Source organism: Podarcis gaigeae (genome assembly GCF_964106915.1).
Source record: "Podarcis gaigeae genome assembly, chromosome: 9".
Taxonomy (NCBI): domain Eukaryota; kingdom Metazoa; phylum Chordata; class Lepidosauria; order Squamata; family Lacertidae; genus Podarcis; species Podarcis gaigeae.
Genome location: NC_139685.1, coordinates 59,260,222 through 59,272,550, shown reverse-complemented (window position 1 = coordinate 59,272,550; position 12,329 = coordinate 59,260,222). Strand labels below are relative to the sequence as shown.

The window sequence follows — 12,329 nt, the reverse complement described above, 5'->3', positions numbered from 1 at the left end:
ACCAGCAATTCCTGCAAACTAAAGGTCAGAGCCTGCACACTGCACCATCTAGTGTTTAGCGAGAGCATCTTCAGGTTGGCCCGCCAATAACTCAGTTTTCAAAGAAAGCCCATGCCCTGCTGAGATTGCAGGTTCTCATTCATTGGAAGATTAACTGACATGCACATAAGGCTGTCACCAGTATTCACTTGGAAACAGCAGATTGCCCTGTGTCTTTCTGAATGTTATCAATGAAGAAGGCAAGAGAGGAAAACAACACACCAGAAAATACGTTCAAGGCCATTACAAGCCGTTTCACTTCACAATGAAATGAACACACACACACACACTCCTTAACCCATCTGTTAATGAGACTGTCAATAAGCTTTTAGTATTGTTATATGGCAGGGTTGAGGAGGAGGTACTAATGAGATTGATGGCTATGCTTAGGCCTGTTAAGAAAGAGATGAAGGAAGGAGCATGAACAATACACATTCTGTAATCCATTTTGGGTCCTGCATCAAAAGACTGCAAACGGCTGCTACTTTTACGGCTAGGAAAAAAGTATGTGCAGGAAGTTGGCAAGCAATTGCACAGAAAGCAATGAATTTCCCTGTCATGGTTGCTCTTTAAAAAATACTGCCCTGTCTTTTTTATATCTCTGGCATGACACAAACATTTAGCATGCAGGTTTTGCATATCTGCGAAATGCCTGGCACCTTGGGATGAAAATGGTATGCAAATGTGCAGCAAAGTGAGTTTGCCTGAGCAAACATTTAATAAGACTTCATAATTTCCCATTTCCGTTTTCCCACCCCAACAGCAATAATGGGGATTTTATTTAGATGTCTGTATCTTGGTTCAACAGGGACGTGGGTGGCGCTGTGGGTAAAAGCCTCAGCACCTAGGACTTACCGATCGAAAGGTTGGCGGTTCGAATCCCCGTGGTGGGGTGCGCTCCTGTCGCTCGGTCCCAGCGCCTGCCAACCTAGCAGTTCGAAAGCACCCCCGGGTGCAAGTAGATAAATAGGGACCGCTTACTAGCGGGAAGGTAAACGGTGTTCCGTGTGCTGCGCTGGCTCGCCAGATGCAGCTTGTCACGCTGGCCACGTGACCCGGAAGTGTCTGCGGACAGCGCTGGCTCCCGGCCTCTAGAGTGAGATGAGCGCACAACCCTAGAGTCTGTCAAGACTGGCCCGTACGGGCAGGGGTACCTTTACCTTTACCTTTTATCTTGGTTCAACAGCTAAGCCTTGTAGGATCTCTGGTGTAGGGAAGGCTGATGTGGAGGGCATATTCATATTGGGGTGGTTCACCTTTGTGAACCAAAGGACATGTATGTAGAATTGGAAAGGTAAAGCATTTGCTTTTTCCTTCTAGAGTTACTCTAGGACATGGGTAGGCAAATTAAGGCCTGCTAAATCTGGTCCATGCATGGTTCGGGAATCAGCGTGTTTTTACATGAGTATAATGTGTCCTTTTATTTAAAATGCATCTCTGGGTTCTTTGTTGGGCATAGGAATTTGTTCATCCTCTCCCCACCCAAGATCTGAGGGACAGTGGACCGGCTCCCTGCTGAAAAAGTTTGCTGACCTCTGCTCTTGGAAATATGATCTACTTAGGTCATTGTCATACACAGCCAGGGATTAATTTGAACTGAGGGCCTTATCCTGGTGCCTCTTTATATGACACTCAGCCTGGGAAAAATGAATTAACAACATAAACGTTCCCGCTGCACATGTACAGAAACATTTTCTGGGATGTCTGGGTTTTTTTGGGGGGTGTGTGTGCCTGGGTAGTAAAAGTGAGAATGGGATGTTTGTGCAAATTCTCCAAATGGCAGAAATTCCTTTGAAGGAGTAGGAGTCTCTTATCAATGTTCAGTTCCCTTAATAAACTACAGTTCCCATAATTCTTTGGGGGAAGCCATGCCTGTTTAATGCAGTATGATGATGCTTTAAATGTGTAGTGCAAAAGGGCCCAAAATCTCCTTCTGATCCTTTAAAGCCCTGCTTTTGCCTGGTGTACTGAATTAAAAAGGTAAAGGTAAAGGTACCCCTGCCCATACGGGCCAGTCTTGACAGACTCTGGGGTTGTGCGCCCATCTCACTCAAGAGGCCAGGGGCCAGCGCTGTCCGGAGACACTTCCGGGTCACGTGGCCAGCGTGACATCGCTGCTCTGGCGAGCCAGAGCCGCACACGGAAACGCCGTTTACCTTCCCGCTAGTAAGCGGTCCCTATTTATCTACTTGCACCCGAGGGTGCTTTCGAACTGCTAGGTTGGCAGGCGCTGGGACCGAGCAACGGGAGCGCACCCCGCCACGGGGATTCGAACCGCCGACCTTTCGATTGGCAATAATATTATTTGTTATAGTACCTTCCTGGGTTTGTGATGTGATGTCTTTATAAGTGCATGTTCAATGTTAAGGTAAAAATAACACTGCAGGGTTCAGCATAATGGGAGAGGATAGGCTGGTTTGAAAGGATTCCAGTACAGAGTTGAAAAATATACCATAATAGCAGAGAATGGTATTGCTACAACATGAACCTATTGAAAAACTTTGAGATGCTTACAAGGAAAGTACTGTGGATTAGATTAAGTATACCAGAATTTTTGTAGCAATATTTAGATACAACAGAAAACTCCCAATATCCTACGTGAACACAATGGTTGCTGGCTTCTGGAGCAGCTCTATTTAAAAACATCTAATATTTATTTATCCTTCTTCAAGTATAATCCCTTAAATAAGGTTTGGCTTCTGTTGAGATAATCTGTTCAGTTCTGAGTGAGAAATCTTTCCGATTTTGTATCCTTGTTTGCATAATGCTTGCAGCAGACAACAAAGTTAGCTGAAAGTGTAGATAAAACTATAGGGATTACCTTCAAGCATTTGCAAATTGCCACATCCGTGCCCTTTATGTGAGATTGGTAAGAAGCTCAGTGACAACTAAGCTGAAAAGCAACAGAGGATAAGGAATTTCCAGCACAATAAATCATCCTCACTTCTCAATTTCGAAAGCACTGAGGCAGGTTTGGGTGATTATAAAACCAGGAGGCTTAACCTTTCTCATAATGACAAGAGAGTTGAAGTCTTAACCAGTTCTGCCTCCCATACAGCACTCATTATCAAATATTTACCTGCATTGCAGAATCTGGATCCAGGTTTAAAAGTCCACAAGTGGGAAGGCTGAAGAAGATTACCAGGATTTTCAGGGGTGGTGCTGTGCCGAAAGCTGCCCTCATAAATTGCTGTTGTTATTATTTAAATTTGTATACCACCCTATATCCTCAGGTCTCAGGGCAGTTCTCAACAATATAAACACCCCCCCCCCCAATCCTCTGCAAATAATCCTTTGTTTTCCCTCCTGTTTCTCAGGGCACTGACAAAACTCTCCTCAGCCGCCTCAAATTTAAAATAAGCACAACAAAACCTATGTACCTAGCCCATGAGATTTGCTTCAGGATTTTCTCTCCCCCCTGCTAATGTTCAAATGCAATCCCCCCCTCATGAACTGATAAGGGGGGAGATGCAGAAGAAACTTTCCACACACACCAGTCGTCCAAAGTGCCCCATCTTTTATTTAAGTAGATGGACACACGAAGAATTCAACCTTCATCTAATGCTAGTCACCACTGGTCCTTCTGCTCCCCTTTCCATGCCCACTACTACATATGCCCAGTCCATATTTAAAATCAGCAACCAAATGTGCTCCTCATGAACAAATTCAAATATGTGTGGGTGTGAACTAAAAGGTAAAGGGACCCCTGACTGTTAGGTCCAGTCGTGGCTGACTCTGGGGTTGCGGTGCTCATCTTGCCTTACTGGCTGAGGGAGCCGGCGTACAGCTTCCGGGTCATGTGGCTAGCAGGACTAAGCCGCTTCTGGCGAACCAGAGCAGCACATGGAAACGTCGTTTACCTTCCTGCTGGAGTGGTACCTATTTATCTACCTGCACTTTGATGTGCTTTCGAACTGCTAGGTTGGCAGGAGCAGGCACCGAGCAACGGGAGCTCACCCCGTCGTGGGGATTCGAACTGCCGGCCTTCTGATCGGCAAGTCCTAGGCTCTGTGGTTTAACCCACAGCGCCACCTGCATCCCTGGGTGTGAACTACTCTGGTCTAATTCATATAGGGGAAATATGGTATAAACAGCTAAATAATGCTCTTAATTTAGGAAAGCCCCAAGTGGAACCCAAGCTTAGGAGCCTACTCAGCACCTCCTCAATTTCTGCAATACTCTATTTTTAATGCATTTATATCCCATCTCATGGCTTTGATGCACAATTTGCACATTTGATTTATTTCATTCACTTGCTCACATGGATCTCTGTACATCTTTTTTTTTTTGTTCCTGCCATATATAAGTAAATAAAATTAATGTATTACCCCCAAGCTTACAGAAACTTTATAATTTTAAAGAATAATGAATGTGGTAACACCAGGAACTGTGCACCTCCTCTGGGTGGAGCAGACACAGCAGGTGACAGCTTTAGAATCCAGCATGCCTGGGTCTATTAGTTCAAAAGGTCATTTTTCCACCTTTGCCCTTGGAAAATGAAGCACAGCATCGCTGAGATCCAAAGACTTGCCTGTGGCATTTTCATCTGATCAAATAGCAAGGAATGTCAGTCTCTCATCAGCCACTGGGAACAGATAAGTTTTAATGAGCTCGAGCTTTGGAAAGCTTTATCGAAGGAACTGGAACCATTTGTGATATCGGCACAGCTGACAAATCATGTAAAACCTGGACTGAGGTAACTGTAACCCTCAAGTTGTTGTTAGGCTCCAACTGCCATCAACCTCAGCCACTGCAGCCACCATGGCCAACAATGAAGGATGATGGGAGTTGTGGTCCAGCAACATATTGATGGCCGCAGGATCTCCAATCCTGCATTGTGCCATAGTTTTAAATACTGTAAACAATGGTTTCATGCTGTGGGAGTCATAAAGCCATGGCAGAGGCTTGTAATACTGCAGGGTGCCTCCTGACCAGTTGACCAGCACTCTGTGCCTGGCAGTGTATAGAATGTATTGACCTTATATGGAGTTGTGTTTCCTCTGGGCAGTGATTACCTTATATTGTGATGGGTGTAGTAAAAGCCATGACTGGATGAGGTAACGGGAGACATTGGCAGACGGCCATGCGACAGAGGGGAACAAAGGATAATAAAATCGGAGGAGAGTGGTCGAAGGAGCTGCTCATCCCATCCTGAGAATATTGCTGGCTCTCTGTGTCTTTTTTCTATGCTAAGCACCATTTCGTGACGGCTGGTCTTCCGTCATCATGCGACGAGGCAGCATGCTCTTTCCTTGTGGAAGTTCTTCCCCACTCCTGCTGCTGCCATGCCACAGATAAACCAAGCCATAGTCTGGCTTGTTGTGTTATCAAAACCTGAGCTCATACTTTGTTTCCTCCAAACAAACTATGAACCTTGGTTACCACTCATGGTTTGTTTGAGGGGAAACTAACCCTCAGTACAGGTATGGATGACATGATAAGGCAGAATTTGGCCTGCTTCATCCACAGCATAGCAGCAGTGGGAGAGCAGTGCCATGGAAACTTTTTTGAGTAGGATGTACCCGGCATGTTGCTAGTTCACAATAAACCATGGCTTATTTTAAAACTCTGGTTTACCGTAAGTGATATGTGAAGCAGGTCATTATCTGAAGAATTAGATATGTGCTTGAAGTTCAAGTAAAGCAGGGGGGAAAATCTCCCCTGCAAACAAACACTCAGTATGTGGTACTCTGCCCCAGATCACACAGCTTTCTGAAGAAGAAGAAGGAGAAGAAGAAGAAGAAGAAGAAGAAGAAGAAGAAGAAGAAGAGGAGGAGGAGTAGTAGTAGTAGTAGTAGTAGTAGTAGTTTGGATTTGATATCCCACTTTATCATTACCTGAAGGAGTCTCAAAGCGCCTAACATTCTCTTTTCCCTTCCTCCCCCACAACAAACACTCTGTGAGGTGAATGAGGCTGAGTGACTTCAAAGAAGTGTGACTAGCCCAAGGTCACCCAGCAGCTGCATGTGGAGGAGCGGAGACGCGAACCCGGTTCACCAGATTACGAGTCTACCGCTCTTAACCACTACACCACACTGGCTCTTCCCCAACCACTGGGAGCAGAGTTTTCTGGGGGCACGGGGAACTGCAAAGGGAAGGGAGTGGCTGGAAAGCTCCATTCCACAAACTCCTTCCTTTTATGGATGGAAAGTTAGGACACCAGTGTGCAGTTCTGCCTACACAAAGCCCTCCATGTGGTATGAGTATTTTTTGAAAAACTGGAAGTACAAGAAAATGTATTAACTTTCCCCCCTTTACAGGCAGAACATTTTTTATTTATACAGAATTTCTCACCAACAGTCAAATATCGATTTAACATTAGTATTATAAAATGTGAACATTTCAGTGCTTTTACATACGGGGAAATCAATAAATATGTACTATACACCAGTTAACAGAGCCACTATAAAAAAATATAAAAACAGCAGGCATATAAGCGGGGAATGTGGCAATTTGTAGATAAAACTATTATGAAGTAAGTGTGCACATTCTGTCTGTAGATGTGGAGACGCCATGAATCCACCTTGCTCCATTGGAATGTCCGCTTTGATGAGTGACTCCTTCCAGGAGGAATTCATGAAACAGGATGTCTTCACACCTGAAACACGGTAATGTTACACAGGGTTATTTATTCCAGAAAGATTATTCTGGGTTCATAAAAGGAAGGTCAGCTAGGCTGCTTTTAGGGTGCTAAAACAAAATGAGCCCTGTTGTATCAAGCTGCAGTTATAAAGCTTAAATTCTTAGATGGAGTTGGTTCATTTGCAGATATGGGCAGTACTTTGGAGAGATGTAAATTCCCACCACTCTATCTTATCTTAACATCTCTAGGACAGGTGAACGTAGAAGCCAAGTCCTTCCTAACCACAACCTAAGAACCAGTTGAGACATTACCTACACTAGGCACGTCCAGCTCCCAAGAGACTGCGATCTACTCCCAGTATAAGGCCAAAGTTGTTGACCTTTTTTGGGGGGGGCAAATTTAAACCACGATGCAGCAGTAATGAGTACTTCCGTATGCAAACTCGTCGGCAACAGACGATTGAAGACTGCCCATTTGACGCAACAGAGGAACAAAGCGCAGGGGGCAGCGCTTTCAATCCATTGTTTTTCTCTTCCTGTGATTGACCAAGATAGACCATGACCATCCGGGGATCGACTTGTTGTGGTTAATCGGTTGGACATCCCTGACCTACACCATGACAAACTGTCTTCTGGTGGCAAGTTTTCTACCTCCTGGATGTACTGCAAAAAATTCATTGCATAAGTTGGGTGGGTCATCACACTTTGAATTCCTCCACCTGTGATTCACACCCATGCCATTGCCAGTGGGAGTGAAGAAACTCGTTGTTTGATGGTCTCATCTGAAGTATTCTGCTTCATGATACAGCTGGGAGGTACCATGTTACCTTTATGCAGTGTCTTATGAGGCCCAAGTTCAATTCTGGCCAGATTCTACCTAAAACTTCCATAAACAACCTTCCATTTTCTCTCTCCAGGGCTTATAAATCCCAATGCTCCAAAGCTCCAAACGGCACCATATCCACTTTACCATTGTAGTTCAGGAATCCATAGCAGAATTTGCTCCAAACCCTTTGAAGGTTTATCTAAGAAAAGGGTTCTCTGCCTTTCCCAGCGAAAAACATTTGATTAGCACTAAAAAAAAAAAGAAACATCAAGGCCATGTTTAGCAAATGGAAGGTCTTGAACATACCCGTTTGTTGCCAAGGTGTGAAGAAGACGAATCATTCTGCTGCCGAGTTCTATTCTTCCCTTGAGTAGCCTGATCGCCTAAGAAACAGAAAGTGCATGTCAATTAATTGGGCACAAAGGCGTAATCACATCAGAATTTGCTGTATTAGCCATAGGCCATTGCAGTCAGTGGAGGAGAGCCACAGAAATGAGAGCTATCCAGAGAAATGTGGCCCACATAATCTAGTATGTCTGCATTGCATATAGATGCATAATTAGAAATGAGTTCAGCTACTCATTTGTAGTTCCAAAAAAGGGGGGCAAAGGTTAATCTTTTCCCAAGTATAAGTAGCTCAGAGATATGTTTTGGACTACAACTCCCATCATCACTTATAGTTTGTGATGCTAGCTGGGGCTGATGGGAGTTGTAGTCCACTGCATCTGGAGGTCTCACCACATTGGCTTCCCCTGATGTAGCTCTACACACACACATATATATTCCACCACCACGGTAAGTGTCTTCTGGAAGTAACTTAAGCTCAACCTTCATGGCATCAATTTAGACCAAATTTCTAAGCACACAGTCAAATGCATGGACCTTGCCTGAAATCTTGTAACCAATGGGAGTACTCACATTGGTTTGAAGGGCTCCAAAGGTAATGACATGCCTAAAGGCAAGTCATATGAGGAAAGATTCAAGAAACTGGACATTCCTGGCCCAGAAGGAAAATAAATGTTAATGGGGAGTAGATATATATCGGAGATGTAAAGCATAATACAAAATCTTACTAAACTATATTAGGTGAAAACCAAATCTGCTTAGCACCATCAGCATACAGAATGCCAGAGGCTACAGATCATGAGCAGGAAAGTGTTATTGTGCTAACACCCTGCTTGTAGACCCATCTGGTTGGCCATAGTGAAAACAGAATGCTGGCCTAGATAGGCCTTTGGTCTGATCCAGTAGGGTGCTTATTATGCTTACAAAGGCATTGCGCTGTCTCTTGAATCACAGTTAAGGAATTCAGGCTCCAAACAGATATTGGTAACATCACTGGTGTATTAACAAGGTTTTAAGGAGCTTTCTGGCAGGGCTCTTAGTGCAGTCCAGCAAGAGTTCTCCCCATTCCCCAGATCAAGGAAAAAAAAGAGAGGATGGGTTGTGCACTGGGGACAGTGCACAGTTAATTCACTGTCTTGAATATAAAACAGGTACTAGATGTGCCATCACTCAAAGATGACTGACAGGGTCAATAGTCTATGTTATGCCAAAAATAGGGATGGGTGACTCTGTAATTTTTCTCTTCATTTCTAATACCTCTAATCTGAAGTTCAGTTCTCCACATTTCTATGTCAGTTAGTGATTTTTTAAAAAGTCATCATGAAAATTCACCATCATTTTTACGCTAATTTCTCCTAATATGCAATTTTGCCTAATATATCTTGCAAAGCAATTTCTCCTAACATTTGTGTGTTCTATTTTCACAAATACATGCATGTTGTTGTGCTTATTTACCCTAGTATGGTGGGAGAATAGCACTGCCAAATTCAGAGAAGTGCGAATTTCAGAGCATGGTTGTGTTTTGGTTCGTGCTTTGCTTTGGGAAACGTGGATGTAAAGATCACCTTTGCATGAGAACTGAATCAAATTTCATTCGCATCCCAAGTCAAGCAGCAACTGTGTGAACCAGAGCAGAGATAACCCAAAACCATGGTTAAGTTTTCTTAAACCATGATTATGTGTTAACAGTGGTGTAGCGTGGGGGGTGCAGGGGGGGCCGGCTGCACCGGGCGCAACATCTGGGGGATAGGGTTAGGGGGCGCAAATCCATGGGTTAGGGGGCGCAAATTACTTGCCTTGCCCCGGGTGCTGACAACCCACGCTACACCACTGTGTGTTAAATCTACACTTCAGCACAGAACTAAGCTGTACCTTTTGGGCAGTTGCTCATCTTTCTGTGCATTTCCTGCTGTTATTGAACTGCTTTGACCTGGGTTGTGTACAGATCTCAAAAAATTAGCCTCGCTCCTTTAGAAGACACAGATAAAGGTGAATGTGATTACACATATGAAAAGGGAACATCCAAGGAGTATTTAGAAGGAGAAGAACCTTCACTTTCAAGCCCTTTTCCTGAAAAAAAAAACCCTCAACATTCTATAGGACCTGAAAGGCAAAAGTGGATTTTATACTTATGGAAATGTGTGTGAGCTGAAAAGGTATTAAACTTCTGAAAATTCAGCTGCAAAGTGTATTAAATATGAATCAAATTAGCTGGAGTGTGAGAGGGAAGCGGGGAAAATAATGTTTCTCGAGTGGTTATGACTCAGTTCTCTTCCAAATATAGTATGCACAAAACATTGTTCAGTAACGAGTTTATCAAGCTTTTGCTCTGCAAAAAGAGGACTCAGAGCCAAGGTGGAAGATTCAGAAGCTCCCAGAGGCATTAGAAGCTCATTCCCAATTTCCTAAAAAAATAAAGAATCTGTCAGTGTGATTCTCCTGTTGCTGCAAGTTAGACATCACCAAGGCTAAGAGGAATACTTTGATAACTCTATAGTAGTGTTTTTTGAACTGCGTTCCACTGAGTCCTAGAATTTTGGGAAGGCTTTATTAGGGATTTTTCAGTGGGATAATCAATCTTAGGGTCTGGTCTGAAGGAACCATCTTGCTGGAGCTCAGGTGTGGGTCTGGTCAGCGCAGGGATGAGTGAGTCCCTGAGAACCACAGGTATACTGTCTTGTACTGGTTGGACACAGAGGAATGGTAGCAGGAACCAGCTGGGGAACCCCCAAGGGAAGAAGGCTCAGAGCCTGGGGAGTGCTGGTGGGTCATCAAAGAGGTGAGAAGACTCGGAGCAGGTGTTGGAAGCTGAGGAGGCAACAGGGCTTAGTGAGCTGGGAAAGTCTGTGGCAGAAAGAGATCCTAAATCAGAGGCAGAAGCTGAAGCAGGAGGATGGGAGGAGAGAGGCCAAAAGGCAGAGATGAATCAGGCTGGTGAAGAGTCACAGGTGTCTCCCCTTCCCCCTTGTCTCCCAGAACCAGGAGTGCCATGAAAAGGGTGGAGGACAGATGGGCGATGCACAGACACAGTCTCTGATTGCTTGGAAAAAAATCCAAGCAAGGAAGGGACTTAGGCAGCTGTGGGGAGACAGGGGCCTTCAGTCTTAGCAACTGCTTCATGGGGGCAAGACCTACTGAATATGAGTTGCTGTGCTCATGAGGCCTAACACTCCTGTGCAGGTCGTGTTTTTGCTTATAAAGAGTGAACTCCAACTTGCATGACATGATTTATTGCTGCCTCGCTCCTGTTATATACCTACTTGAGTTCTGTAATGGAAGGAAGGAGCAGGGCTGGCCCAAGATATTTTGTCGCCTCAGGAGAAGGGCAAGATGGCGTCCCCTCCCACAGCATCCACCCACCTGAGGCAGCAGATTCACTCTGACTCATGGTAGGGCCGGCCATAGAGGGGAGGGATTGTAACGGTAAGTAAATAGAGAAAAGTATGACTGCTTTCCCTCTGTAATGGGGAGCCTCAGAGGTGTGCTGGGCATGGTGAGGATGTGCTGTGGGCATTGTTAGAGGGGCTGAGCTTCAGTTTTTTTGAGCTGGGCTCCAAACCTCTCACCCCATTCTGTAGCTTTTAAGAAACTTACTGGGTGAGACTCTATTCACCCAGCGGAGGCACTTATACACATAATTTAGAATATGCAAATTTAATGCAAATTTGTGTCACATGGGTCTCTGCCCCGAGTGCCACAGGGGTACACTCTTTTCATGCCCAGGCCAACTATGACGTCTAATAGAAATGGTAATAGAAAAAAAAAGAAGTTTCCTTTAAACTTAACCATTTTTAAAGAAACCCACCCTTTACTTCTTGCTAGTTGCCAGTACAGTGGTACCTCAGGTTAAGAACTGAATTCGTTCTGGAGGTCCGTTCTTAACCTGAAACTGTTCTTAACCTGAGGTACCACTTTAGCTAATGGGGCCTCCTGCCACCGCCGCACAATTTCTGTTCTCATCCTGAAGCAGAGGTCTTAACCCGAGGTACTATTTCTGGGTTAGCAGAGTCTGTAACCTGAAGTGTCTGTAACCTGAAGCATCTGTAACCCAAGGTACCACTGTATAGGCAGTGATGAGCAATCATGACTTACCATTTTCTGGAGAAGTTGTCTTCACAGAAATAAGCTTCACATTCTCTTTATCCGATGGGGCTCTGTTGGGAGATGTTGAAGGTGTTTGGAGACATTTAAAGCATGATGGGGACAGAGTACATTTCTAGAAGAGGATTCAATTTAGCCGATCCAAGCAGTACATAAATAATGTATTTAAATAAATAAGACTGTGGTCAAGTTATTCCAATACAGGAATGGCCAGGACTGTCTTACCAACTGAAGTTGGTAAAAGAAACTCCTGGCCACTGAGGACACCTGCATCTTCTGGGACAGAGCTGGATGTTGCATCGAACAATAGTTATCTCACACTTTTCAGTGTATTTTTCCTTATCAGAAAAAAAAAATCAGTTTTGGGAGGGAGGGATAGATTTGTTGTTCAAGAGCATGGAATCAACTTTAATTGTGCAACCTTAATCTGCCAATC

General features: G+C 44.3%; 1 protein-coding gene across 5 annotated transcripts in view; it reads right to left on the bottom strand.

Annotated features, from left to right (window-relative positions):
• Positions 1–6,283: 6,283 nt before the first annotated feature.
• EMCN (endomucin) overlaps positions 6,284–12,329 on the bottom strand; it is a 51,259-nt gene continuing 45,213 nt past the window's right edge. For 3 of the 5 annotated variants that reach the window (XM_083756914.1, XM_083756915.1, XM_083756916.1), the window contains exons 11-14: positions 11,885–11,946; positions 8,366–8,444; positions 7,754–7,830; positions 6,284–6,637 (exon numbers count right to left, since the gene is read on the bottom strand). In XM_083756914.1, coding sequence (XP_083613040.1) covers positions 7,803–7,830; positions 8,366–8,444; positions 11,885–11,946 — 169 coding nt within the window. In that variant the 3' untranslated portion in view covers positions 6,284–6,637; positions 7,754–7,802. The remainder of the gene's footprint in view (positions 6,638–7,753; positions 7,831–8,365; positions 8,445–11,884; positions 11,947–12,329) is intronic. The other 2 variants (XM_083756917.1, XM_083756918.1) reach the window with 1 other exon arrangement.